The 13,164-nt window shown below is 44.1% G+C and overlaps 1 protein-coding gene across 2 annotated transcripts in view; it reads left to right on the plus strand.

Moving 5' to 3' along the window:
- Window positions 1-13,164, plus strand: part of CPVL (carboxypeptidase vitellogenic like) — a 105,972-nt gene that overhangs the window by 50,733 nt on the left and 42,075 nt on the right. For both annotated transcript variants that reach the window (XM_028155087.2, XM_054726508.1), the window contains exon 7: window positions 1,537-1,603. In XM_028155087.2, coding sequence (XP_028010888.2) covers window positions 1,537-1,603 — 67 coding nt within the window. The remainder of the gene's footprint in view (window positions 1-1,536; window positions 1,604-13,164) is intronic.

The following is a 13,164-nucleotide window of genomic DNA, read 5'->3' on the forward strand; positions in this document are numbered from 1 at the left end:
TTGCTATTATTAGCCTTTTTGTTATTGTTCTGATCTTACTGTGAAGTTAAAACTCTATGATAACTTCCTCAAGCAGGCCCTTGCTTTGGATACTTCAGCTAGATAATCCTGGTCTCCTTCGAGCTAGAAGCAACTAAGATTGCCAGATAAAGGGCAGAATGCCCAGTTAAATTTGAATTTCAGATAAACAACGAATACTTTTTTAATCTAAGTATGTCCCATGCAATATTTGGGACATGCTTATGCTAAAACATTATTTGTTGCTTATCTAAAATTCTAATTGAATTGGGCATCTTGTATTTTTATTTACTAAATCTGGCAACCCTCACAACTCAACAACAAATTCTCCAAGCAAATAAGCTTTAACCTAAGGCATATGGCTAAATTGAAATTTACTAAATTAAATTATCTATTGCCTTTTCCCAATTAGCAGGAAGAGCGAAAGGGAAGTCGCTTTTAGCCTAAAGGTTAGCGAGGGAAGGGAGGAGGATCAACTCCTATTTTTATCTGTGCTCCAAAGCCAGCTTATTGTCAGCACTAACATGGAAGCTGTATAAAGCAGCTTCCAAGATTTAGTTGCTACAAAGATCTTAGTTTCTATAAATAATAAATAGAGAAATACGCTGAAACTCCACGGTAGTGTGTAATGGTGGATTTTTATGGAGCCTTTGGAAAGTAAGTATAGCCAGGATCATGGGGATTGTAATGACCCAATTGTGCCTCTCTGTAACCCTGGAACTTCCTCCTCCTCCTGATTTTGCAGGGCATCCTGCCTTTCATCTTTCCTGGGTGGTTCATGGCTTTAAGTCCCTCAGCAGGAAGCTGGAACAAAATCAGGCATTGCAAGCTGGGTGAAAACAGTCATAGAGCATCTGAGTTTCACACGGTTTTATTTCCTTGAGTCTGTTTAAGTCTGTTTCAGCATAACTCACCCAAGTGGCTTTGGCATTCTTTAGTAAATATGATTTTTTTTGGAGCCTAGAGGCCATTGTACATTTCCTTCCATACCTGTGGCCTTTCAGTGACTTCCTTTAGAGTACAGTCATTTCACATCTTTTCTGTGTTTTGGTTATTAAAAACACTGACATTCTGGGAGCCCCATTAGAAATGTTCAGGGTTGCCCACAGGGAGAGGGAGGCAAGCACTGAAGGTTCCCATTACCTTACCACAAACCCGGGTTAATGAGGTCACAGGGTTTGCAGAACTGCCTCCAAGAATTGCTCAGTAAAAGGTGAAAGCCTGGATCGCTTGGCTCAAGGTAAACGATCCAAGTTGGTAACCCAGAGATTTGCAAAGGTGCCCAGGGTGTTGATGTCCACTTGTCTCAACTTCTCAGTATCACAAAGTAAGACCACAAGTATTTTCTAACCATCAAGTATAGAGTGTTATGCACATGAGACATTGACAACGATGCCTGCAGGAGCTTACACCATAATGGTACCCAACTCAAATGTGAAACCTATTGCACAAGGCTTGGACTGGGTAGCATGAAGCCTTGCCGACTCCATGTGATTTTTCTTGCTGTTCTTCTTGCAGCGCACTAGTCCAGTTCTTCCAGTTGTTTCCTGAATACCAAGAGAATGACTTTTATGCCACTGGAGAGGTGAGTTGAAGTCATGTTTTCTTGTGGTCTTCCAAGAGGACTGGAATATATTAGCGGATAGCATCTGTCAGTCTTCTAAAGAGAGCTTTCACTCCTATTCTTCTCAATATTTTACATTTTAAAATATCACTGTGGGCTCATAGGTTGTAATTTCTGTTTGATGTTTTAAAATTTCTTGCTATCATTATTGCTTTTGATGCTCACATTGTCCCACATTTGATCAATGGAAGCCCCTCTGTCTGGTTCCTATGTCCTTTTGGCAGATCTCCATTAGTCTTTGAGCACGTCTGTGCTTTTGGCACAAATATATTTCTGGGATTATCTTGTGCTTTCCCTGCCCAAATCCTGAAACCAGTCATTTCTTCAAGGAATCTTGCTTCCTTTTAATAGGGAATGGTATTTAGAAACCAAGACCCAAGTACTAAGTGTGCTCATTACTACTGGGATGCAATTTCTTTTGGACTTGGTCTATGGACAGAGATAGGAAACAAAATGGTATAAAGTCATCCCATCATTCTAATTCAACGTCACAAGCTTCTTCCCTCCCCGCATCCTGTATTTGTATGCCCTTTTTTCACTTCGAAGACCAGGGTTCCCAACAGCCTCAGTGTATTTATTCTTTTGCTCAATCCTACAACGTATGCAAAATGGTTTCACAATTACTACATCAGTACCACCACAATAAGAAACCTCCAGGTTACTGTCAATATTTTTGCTGTAATTATTTTTATCATTAGATTATTATTTCACCGCAGGTTTAAAAAAAAAGTACTATGTTTAAAGGTTATAAGAATTGATTCTCTTTTTAGGGTAATATGTTACAGTTGAATATACAGGTCCATGTGCATATATTGGTTTCAATTTTGGGATTTGCTTTTTTCTTTCATTTAAATTTAAGGTTATTTCAAAAATGTGTAGCAGCCAGTATTTTGAAACCACAAAAATTTCTAGGTGCTGGGAATACAGTTGTGAGCAAAACAGAAAAAAAAATTCCCTGCCTTTATATACCCTAAGAGGAGAAGACAGTGATAAATAAAAAAGAAATATGCACTGTACAGTCATGCAATGGCAGGTGTCATGAGGAGGAAAATACAGGGTATTAGTTAGACAGTGATAGAGGTGCTTCTTAGGATAAAGTGGTCAGAGAAAGACTCTCTGGTAAGGAGACAATTGAGCGAGTCCCGAGTGATGCCGTAGGGTTGGCTGTAGTATCTGGAAGAAAAGCTTTCCTGGAAGGAGGAACAGCAAATGCAAACACCCTGAGGTGAGGACAGGCTTGGTGTACTCAAGGGAAAGCACAAAGCCACCGAGGAAGAAGCCAAGATGGGAAGGGCAGGCAGGCCATGTGGGGCCCTGATGCCCATGGTAGAGTTTCAGTTTCATTCTAAGTGTAATGGGAAATCATTGCAGGGTGCAATGAAAGAGTAGTTAGAATCAAATTCAATTCAACACGTATATTGAGTATCTACTATGTCAGAGATATTGGATAAGTGTTGGAAATATAATGTTTAATATGACATTGACTCCATCCTATATCTGAAAGGAACAATTTAAGCACAATACAGAATGAAAAGTGCAATCAGAGAAGCAGCCACAAGGACAAGTAGCACAGGAGAGTGCAAATAGCTACCTCTCAATATGGGATCATCAGGAAAGGCCAGGCAGAGGAGGCAGAAGTTAAACTGGATTTTGGAGGATGAAGAGGGGTATATTACTCTAGGCCCTTTTGCTTGCAAGTGACAGAAACCCTATTCAAGGTGGCTTAAGGCAGACTGAGTTGATGGACATCAGGAATGGCTGGATATGGGTGCTCAAACATAGTCATCGGAATCTTGTCTTTCATTCTCTCTGGATCTATTCACTTGGCTTTGCACTTCACTGGTTTTATTCTCCTGTAAGTTTTTTTCACCCGTGCCCTTGCCCCTCCACCCCCTCCAGAGCTCTGGTATAGCCTACCAGCTCAACTTCTCTTTCCCAATAATTCCACCCATATTCCTGAATCTCATATGATCCATTTGGATCCCATGCCCATTCTAAAACTAATAACTGGCGTTGGGGGGTGGAATATCAAACTGGCCAGAGTAGAACCTGAGGCCTACCCCAAAGCCCTGGGAGGGATCACAGTGGGTCCCTCACCCTCTGAACTGCAGGCCCTGGGAGATGAGTGGTCTCCACAGGACGATCAAGTGATGATACCTGAGGGAGGGCTGGAAGGATTCTGGGCCAGCACAAACCACAGATGTCCACTCCAAGGGACTCAACATGAAAAATAGGCTTTGTTTTCCAAGGGAATCGCTAGTTAATGGATCTGGGAGCTCCCTTCTCTTCAGCCTGCATTCTTCTAAGCCATTTGGAAAGGACATTCTGACTGCTTATTTTTTAAAGCTAATAAGCTAATGACCCCGTTGGGATTATTTGGGATCTCTACCAATAATTCCCTGCCATTCCTTGCCTTTTAACCTGTTTCAAAGGGGCAGGAAGAGGCCCTCCCATCATTCTTGGTAGCAAATTTGGAGAATGCCCAGTCTCCCCCGCCCACAGAAGAGCCATCGGCCTAGTGTGTAATCCCTTGTCTTGCAAATAATGTGGGGATGTTGTTAACGATGATGTTGAACTTCCAGCAAAGCTGCCAAATTCCGGATGGACAATTTGTCTATTTCATGTCCGCCTGGTGGTTTCCACGCATGTAATTTCCGATGTGCGTAGGAAAGGGCCACTTTAGTTTTACGCGCTTTGCTGCCAGGATGGATACGTTTAAGGAAACCTGTGCCTTCCAAGTGATGCAGGAAGACGTGAGCCAGGGCAGGCAGCATGTGGGGTAGAGAGGCAGTGCCAGGCAGCATCTTCCTAAGGGCTCCACGGGATACGTCAAACCTGGCGGCATGTCGCCTAGAAGGAAGACCACTAAGTAAAGCCTGGATGGTTTATTGTTCTTAGAAAGCTATGTTCCTGCAGTCTGGTTTGCTCCATCTGGTCTTCTGTTTCAAGGCAGGATGGAGAAGTGGAAGGTACTCGGTAAGTAAGCAGGAGCCCCGAGAGTCATGGCTGGCCTTGCCTCTCTCGGGATGATTCCAAACATCTTCTTTAATGTCTGAAGCCTTCTGCTTCTCATCTTCCCATCAGAGGGTGTGTTTGTAAACTAGATCACTTCCAGGGGTAGTTTACTTTACCAGAAATCCAACTGTAGTTACCTACATGTACTCTTAAAGCATCTGTGGGCCATTGCAGTTTTAATATAATACCACCCACCCTTCCTGTCTCCACCACCACAAAAAAAAAAAAAAAAAAAGAAGAAAAAAAAGAAGAAGAAGAAGAAGAAGAAGAAGAAATTTCAAGAAGAGGAAATTCTTTTTCCTTCTGAACTCTTTAATTTCCTCTCAGTCTTAGGGAGATTGAACAATTAATGCCACTCAATTTGTAGAATCGTCCTTGGAAAATAAATAGGTAAACTTAGAGAGGGATTTTTAGCTTCTCGGTGCAAATGTCCTGGACCTAAATGTCCTTGACCTACGTGTGCTATGGATGAGGGTAGCCTGACGCTCCAAGGGTCTGGAGAAGCTGTTCTGTGCTCCAACTTTGGTGCAAGGAAGTCTGGAAGCAATAATAGTACCTACTGCATAGGGTTGTTTTGAGCGTTTACTTAGGTAATCCTCCTCAAATATTTAGCAGAGTGACTGGCTGTGGTGAGTGCCCAACACATGATGACTATTATTACCATTCATGTTGAATTAATATATTAGGGCTCCAAAAGCAAATGGCTTAATGCGCGAGGACAGGAGCTGGGCGCTTAGAAAGCTCTTCTCACCTGGTTGGGGATGTGGCGTTGTCTCCCCTGTCATCTTGACATCATCTTTAAAAGAAGTGGGTGCTTCATCTAAGGGATGACAGTGCAGCTTAGAAGCTGACACGAGACATTTTGGAAAGCAGATGCATCGGAAGCCACCCCAGGCCCCTCGGCGCTGCCGCGTGGACCATGGCGAGACCACGAGGCTCAGCGCGGCCGCAGTCAGCGCGGCGAGGAAGGACTGCTTTCTCTCCGTTTCTGCCCGGAACACCAACTGGAATTAATTTGCTCTAAAGAGGGAGAAATGTGTCTGTAAATCACCCTCCTCCAGGCATGAGCAAAAAAGAACTTCAAAGAGGAGAAACAAGCTGCATTTGATTCACATCATTAACTTGCTTTCTAAGTGTTATTCTTTCTGAGCCAGCGACTATCGGAGGGGTGCCTCTTGTTCTTGAGGTGCGGGCCCACTCAGCCTCCTCTCCAGGGGACACGGGCCCAGGGAGACCTTAACCCAAAACGGCCCTGCATTGTCCTCGGAGCGTGTGGCTTTCTGTCCACCCGTGAAAGATCCCGCGCTCACGGGGGCGGCGGCAGCGCCTGGACGGATGGAGCTCTTTCCAAGGCGCAGGGCGCCTGGCGGAAACTCTGGCCGCTCTTCCCATCAGCGGAAGGGGCCTCCGCTCCTTAGAAGCCGTTTTGCAGCCATGGCTAATTTCAGGGCCCAATAAAGGCAAGACTTGGAAGCTATTTAAAAATTAGTGAGCTTAATAGGATACTTTATCTTCATTTGCATGAGCGAAGTCCTGCTGGCATCGGGGAGTCTGACAACCTTGATTGAAAGCATCATGGTTCACTGGGCTGGGAGGAGCAGGAGGGGCAGGCTCCCTGTGGGCCCCAGCCATGTTTGTTTCATTTGTTTCATATAATACTGAGCACATTACTTTTCCATATATATATATATATATATATATATATATATATATATACACACACACATTGATTTCAGAGAGAGATGGCAACATCAGTGATGAGAGAGAAACATTGATCGGCGTGGCATCCTGCACACCCCCACTGGGGATCAAGTCCGCAACCCGGGCATGTGACCTGACTAGGAATTGAACCATGACTTCCTGGTTCATAGGTTGATGCTCAACCACTGAGCCACGCTGGCCGGGCCTGAGCACATTACTTAATGAATGTTAGGGAGTGGCCTCTTCCAAGGCTGTTACTAGATGCAATGAAAATATCGGTGGTATTTCTCTCCAGCTTCCTTTCATGGCCCTTCTCTCCTGTACTCCCCAGGCCTGGGGGCCCTCCTTCCTACAGGATTTCCCAGGGCTATCCCGTGCCCCACTCACTCTCAGCCTTCCTTTCCTTGGCTATATTGTGCTCAGATTCTATTTTCCAACACTTCCTTCATCTCCATCATGATTTATTGTTTCTCTCCTTCATTCTGACTTGTTATCAGCTCACTATCCATTAGAAAGGATCTGAAAAATTAAACTTATTCCCAATAGACTTGTATTTGACTACAGCAGTGGCTGCCAACCTTTCGGACCTCACAGACCACCAGGAGTCCGCAGACCACTGGTTGGCGACCGCTGGACTAGAGTACAGAGCCTAGGCCATACAAAGATATTTGTAATGGGGAATTTCAAGCAGGGACTCACAAGTTGTGGGGTGACATCTAACGTGTGTGGGATGGGAGAAGTATCCTAGCAGTGGGCCTGACCTCATTCTATGTAGGCCTACACCATTATCCCATCAGCCCAGGCTGTGAGCATTGACTATGGTAGCTAGAAGGGGGCCCAAGGGTTCACTTGTTTTATTTGTAGGTCTTATTTGAGGATATTTATTGAGAGTGGCTCATATGACAGGCATAATGCTAAGCACTGTTTCATGGATTACCTTGCTTAATCCTCACAGCTACCTTATGAAGCTGACACTGTACTTGTCATTCTCATTTTACAGATGAGATGACTAAGGCTCAGAGAGGTTAGGTAGGCCTTACTAAGGACTCCCAGCCAGACTCCAGAGCTGGCTAAAGATTGTTACCCTGCTTGTGGAGGTGCAATCCGGAGCCTGGGTGCTCTCTCTTCGAAACTGCACTGTCTCTGAGACCTGCCTCTTCCCATAAAACAGACCCACTTTCTGTAGAAGGGAGTCAAACATCCTTTCCATATTTTGTGCAGAATCTTTCAACCTAACACAAATGGAAAAGACATAGCTTCTTGGATGTGCCTGTCTTTCTGGCCAAGACTTAGTTTTAATCATAAAGACTTGGCTTTGATCACGAAGTTTTATGGAGTAAATGGAAGTTTCAAGTGATGTAAAGGCTTGACGTCCTCGGAATGCAATTATTTCCAAAAGCTTGGAACTTGCTGAATTTTATTAGATAACATTCAAGCTGCTTTAACTCTGAAGCTCACGACAAATGTCTCTTTTCAGTTATGTTCATCTGACTTGCCAATATTTTCGTTTAGAATTGAGAATGGGTTGGTGACTATTTAATGCATTTGATATTAGAAAAGTTAAACTTTAAGCTGCAACCTGAAACACTGAACAGGGACATATGGAACTGTTTGCAAATTAGGCCTGAGGCTCTTGGATAGCATATCTGAGTGGAATCAGTGCATGTTTACTGATTCCTTAGTTCCATGGAAAAGAAGATGAGTAAATGGGAAGTCATTATAAGCTTTGTTTGAGGTGACCCCCCATGCTGCCACAGGGATAGTGCCTGATTAGATGGTGGGGACAGGAAATGCTAAGTTTTATCTATTATGCAGCTTCAACCTTCTGATTTTATCTGTGGTTAGCAAACAAAGGCCTCAATTTGTTGACTGTGGCCTGATGTTCATACTCTTTGTTTAAAAGTCAAATTATCTGTAGTCTCTTTAAACATAAGGATTTATTCATCTGGTTGGGTCACCTGGCTGCAAGCTGGGTTTCTGCAAAATCGACACAAGATCACTTGCAGGGGAAGGGGAGGGCAGGTGCATCTTTTTCACCTATGCTCGTTGTCATTGATGGAATTTTTTTTTTTTAAGAAGCATCCTCTTGCCCAGCCAGTGATGCTCAGTGGTTGAACCTTGACCTATGAACCAGGAGGTCACTGTTCAATTCCCTGGTCAGGGCACATGCCTGGGGTTGTGGGCTGGATCCCCAGTGGGGGACATGTAGGAGGCAGCCAATCAATGTGTCTCTCATCATTGATATTTCTATCTCTCCCTTCCTCTCTGAAATCAATTAAAAAAGAAAAAAGAATGAAAAGAAGTATCCTCTCAATATGAAATAAGAATATATCATTTGGAAGGCAGCACATCTTTTTGCATAAATTTATGTAGCTAAAAGTTGGATACAGATCCAAATGTTTTTCTTATGCCTACTCCTATAGATTCTGAGCTCCTTTTCAAGCTCATGTTCCAGAGCAATAGATGTTTAGATAAAGTCATATTCTTGTTAGAAGCCATATTTTTTCTTTTAATTGCAGCAGTGTGGTCATGAAATTGGATGACGCATGGTCTAGAAATGTCTAGGAAGTTGTAGAGATTACCACAATACTGAAGTTTCAGCTTTCCCCATTCATTAATTTTCTGAAGTGGCCCTTTTAAGGCCACACCTCTTCTCTCCTCAGAGAAAATAATGGTCCCGTGAAATTAGATTCTACCCCAAGGCTGGATGAAGTCAAGGTCGCCCTTGCTTAATCCTGTCCTCTTGGCCGCTGCTTCCTGTGTTACTCCATTAGGTTTTGTGGTTTGCAATGTGTGTATAAAATTCTCTTCAAGGCATGTTCCCTTATTCCCTCTGATCGCCCCCCATGAATGGGGGTGGCTGCACCATAGTCTGTGTTTGGGGACAGCTAGAGGACACGGCACTGGTGTGACTCTCCCCAGAAGGGCAGCCCACCTTGTCTCCTACTGGGGACTTGGAGAAGTTCTTATCATCCCCAAGGGACTTCTTCAAAGAGACTTTCATTTCAGCTGGAGTGCTTGGGGCGTGGGGGTGGAACAGGCAGAAGGGTGTAGAATGACCCTGACCTTCCTCAACATACCAGGGCTGAGGTTGTCACCTCCCCCTTTTCCACTGGCCAAGCAGAGGGTAGGAATTAGGGGCTGTGGACAGTGACACTGTGTGTGTCCGGGTTGAGGTGCGTCTCATTTCAAAGGCCATTGCTCATTATCACCCATAAAGTTGCATGCTTCACCATAAAATTCATACTTAGAAGCAAGGCAGAGAATGAAAATGTATTAACTGCATTTTTTTTTTTTTTACAACTGAACTTGAGTAAGAAATGTAGACCACTGAGAGAAGCTTAAACAATAGTAACTGCTAACACATGTGAAATTTCTGTAAGAGGACATTGTTTCCATTATAGTATTATTCTGACACGATTTTTTCTTTCTTCAGGAGGAGCTGATTAAAGCTTGATTTTAGATATGATATCTTTTTTCCTCCCTTAAAAGTCACGGGGTGCAGGGATATTGTAAGTCTGCTACGAATATTGTTGAAACATGTAAGAAGGGAGAGATTCAGACGGAATACACAGTTACAAGTTCTTTTAAAGTCCAATTTCATTGTGCTTTTACACATCTGGATAATTAACCAAGCATTACATTCTCCCCAGACTATTTTTACAAGTACAATGTGCTCTTAATGTGATTTCCATTAGGCTGTTCCAAACATCATTTAAGAACTCAGAAAGATCGCAGACCAAGATTCAAAACCACTGCTCCCCGGTGCTATGGAGACCTTGTTCTCTCCTGGGGGACATAAAAGACAGAGCTGAATGCTGAGATCCTTCTGATGCAACAAGGAAGATGGGAGGCTCACTGCTGCTTTAAGTTCCAGCAAATATCAGCAGATGCAGACACACCCCAGTACCTCTGGTCCTTGTCAGAGGTGAGCTCTATGAGCTCTCCAAGAACTCTGCTGGGAATCACACCTTGAGATGTCTTTCAATATTAGAAAGGAATCCGAAGGGCAGACAAAGATCCTGATGTGTTGATGGCCAACCTCCTTTGAATTATTGTGTCAAATACATACGTTTCTGTGGCCGAGTTCCCCATCGGAAGGTCACTGCTGAGTTCCAAACTAATACGTGCCCAGATACTTTCTGGTCTCGCCTTTCTGCTTTCCTTTTATCATCACTTTGATGCTGTTCTGAGCCTTTATGAGGCCAGGGCCTAACCCAGTGGTGGGAGGTTAGTGTGAATTCACAGACTTCAGGAGCCCCCGTGGCCAGCTGCTGCCCACATTGGTGAACGCCAGTGCGAGATCAGAGAAACCGCAGGGCCGGTCGCTGTGCCGGTTTGTTGCCTTTGTCCTTGTTAACAGGCAGAACTCGGAACAAAAGAAGCAAGAGTTCATAAAATTACAGGATCCCAAGTACAAGTCCTGAGGGGCTGTTTAGCCCACCTCTGATCCAGCAGACAGCCACACCTAAGTTCTTCCTCCCAAATAAAGGGTTCTATTCTATTTAAAACATATATATATATGGGAACACTGGGCAAAATAAAACAGGATTTATGGTCTGGTTGCCTTTTTGTGGGCCCGTGGTGATCAGAGAATCATTAAATTGAGAAATAAATAATTGAGGAAGAATAAACAAGTCTTATCTTGCAAAAAAAATAAATAAAAAGAAGAAACATGTGTCAACAGTAGAGCCAAAATAATTGCAATTTCCCTATACTGTTTCAGTCTGTTTTCCATAAAACGATCCTGTAATTGTCTTCTGTGTGACAGCCGGAGTCACTCAGCCAGTGGGATGATGAATGGGGACGGCAGTGAAGGATTTGTCACACTGACACGGGCAGGGAAGTGTGTGATAGTCATTAGGAAGGAAAAACGAGGTAAACACCATCACGGTTAGGTGAGCAAATGTGACTGAACATTGAGGAATCTGTTTTAGATGTTGTGACAGAACTACCCACCTCACTTCTCGTTTTCCAGAGGTGGCCAGCTTAGCAGGCATGTCGTGGATAAACCCAAGGTTCAGCCCCCACTTGGGGGACCAGAGACCCATCATCTATTCCAGGTCTATTGACGGGAAGATGATTTGATGGGAGAAATGGGGGCCGTGGAGGCAGCCAAGCCTGGAGAGAATTCCAGCCAGGCATGTGACGGCAATGCACAGGCCCTTGTTTCCATCATTTTAAAATATAGGAAGATAAGGTTAACCTCATTTAGCTTAAATTAAAGTAAGTGGAAAAGCCTAGTTTTGAATAGATGCTCAGAAATTGAGTGGGTGTTTGTTCTTAATTTCCTGCCTGGATTTATCCCAGATACTCATGATGGTCACAAGGCGGGAGGTGCCCTGAGAATCTGGCTGCTTTAGCCTCCGTTTGCCATCACTTCCTGATTAGCAGTTAAAATACATACCCTCCCATCTCAGAAGGAGAGGTGTTTTATTGCCACGTTTTATAACGAGACAGCAGTCAACCCCTCTGAGCCCCAGTGTCCACATGTTGCAATGGGAACAGCGCTATCTCCAGCATATGATCATGGCCTGAAATAAATGAGAGCTCCCCGTCTTTGAACTACCGGCCCCCGGACAGCCTGGGAAGTGTTGTGAAGGGTCTGTAGACTCAGATGCACCCACATAATGCCTCTAGTCTACTTTGAACATATGTGCATTGCTGTTCTTCAAATGCATTGGGTTAATTCAAGACTCATTCAACAACTGTTTATTGAGCACTAGCAAATACACAGCATCAAGCAGAAGCAAGGAGACCAATATCCTTTTAGTCTGGGTGGGGAATAACAATTCAAGATAAGTAAAAGAATGTTAGCAAGTGATAAGGAATAAGATCAAAAAGGAGAGAAGGGGACTAGAAAATGTAAAAAAAAAAAAGTGTGACAATTTCATATACACACATACACACAGATATATTGATTTCAGAGAGGAAGGGAGAATGAGAGAGAGAGAGAGAGAGAGAGAAACATCAATGATGAGAGAGAATCATCAATCAGCTATCTTCTGCATGCTCCCTACTGGGATCAAGCCCAGCCCCAGCATGTGCCGTGATCTGAAATCGAACCATGACCTCCTGGTTCATAGTTTGATGCTCAACCACTGAGCCACACTGGCCAGGCAAAAAGGAGGTGTGGCAATTTTAGATAGGGTGGCCAGGGACGGCATCCCTTAGAAGGCCTCACTGAGGAAGTGAGGGAGTTAAGCGTGTGGATATGTCTGGGAGACCATTGCTGGTGGCGGGAACTGCTGCTGCAAAGGCCACGGGGGAGGAGCAGTGAGCATCACAGTGATGCCTGTGGTCCCACATGGGCTGGAGAGGAATGAGCAAGAGGGTGGAGAGGATCGTGTTAGTGAAGTGACCAGATCACGTCAGCCCTTATGTCTCAGGAAAAACCCTTTGCTCTTCCTCTGAGGGAAGTGGGAAGTCCTTGGGTTTGAGCAGAGGCGTGGCATGATCTGCTTTATCCAGACCCCTGCCCTGACAGTAGCCTGGACAAGGGGAAGGGTGAAAGCAGGGGCCAGTTAGGAGCTACTGCAACAGTCCAGGTGAGAGATGGTCTACCTGGAACAAAGCGGTGAAGTGGGGGGTGAGAAGACATGTCAATGATAGCCTTTCATGGGGTATCAGAGAGCTTTAGAATGGCACCCATTTTTGGCCTAAGCAGTGAGAAGGTCAGAGTTAATGTGAATGGAAAGGGAGGCTGCAAGGAGGGCTTGGGATGGAGCTGCATTTTGAACAGATAAAGTTTAATATTAAACATGTAAGTGGAAAAGTCAATAAGGCGACATTTGGAAAAAATACAA

The sequence above is a fragment of the Eptesicus fuscus genome, chromosome 14, assembly GCF_027574615.1.
Source record: "Eptesicus fuscus isolate TK198812 chromosome 14, DD_ASM_mEF_20220401, whole genome shotgun sequence".
NCBI classification, from domain to species: domain Eukaryota; kingdom Metazoa; phylum Chordata; class Mammalia; order Chiroptera; family Vespertilionidae; genus Eptesicus; species Eptesicus fuscus.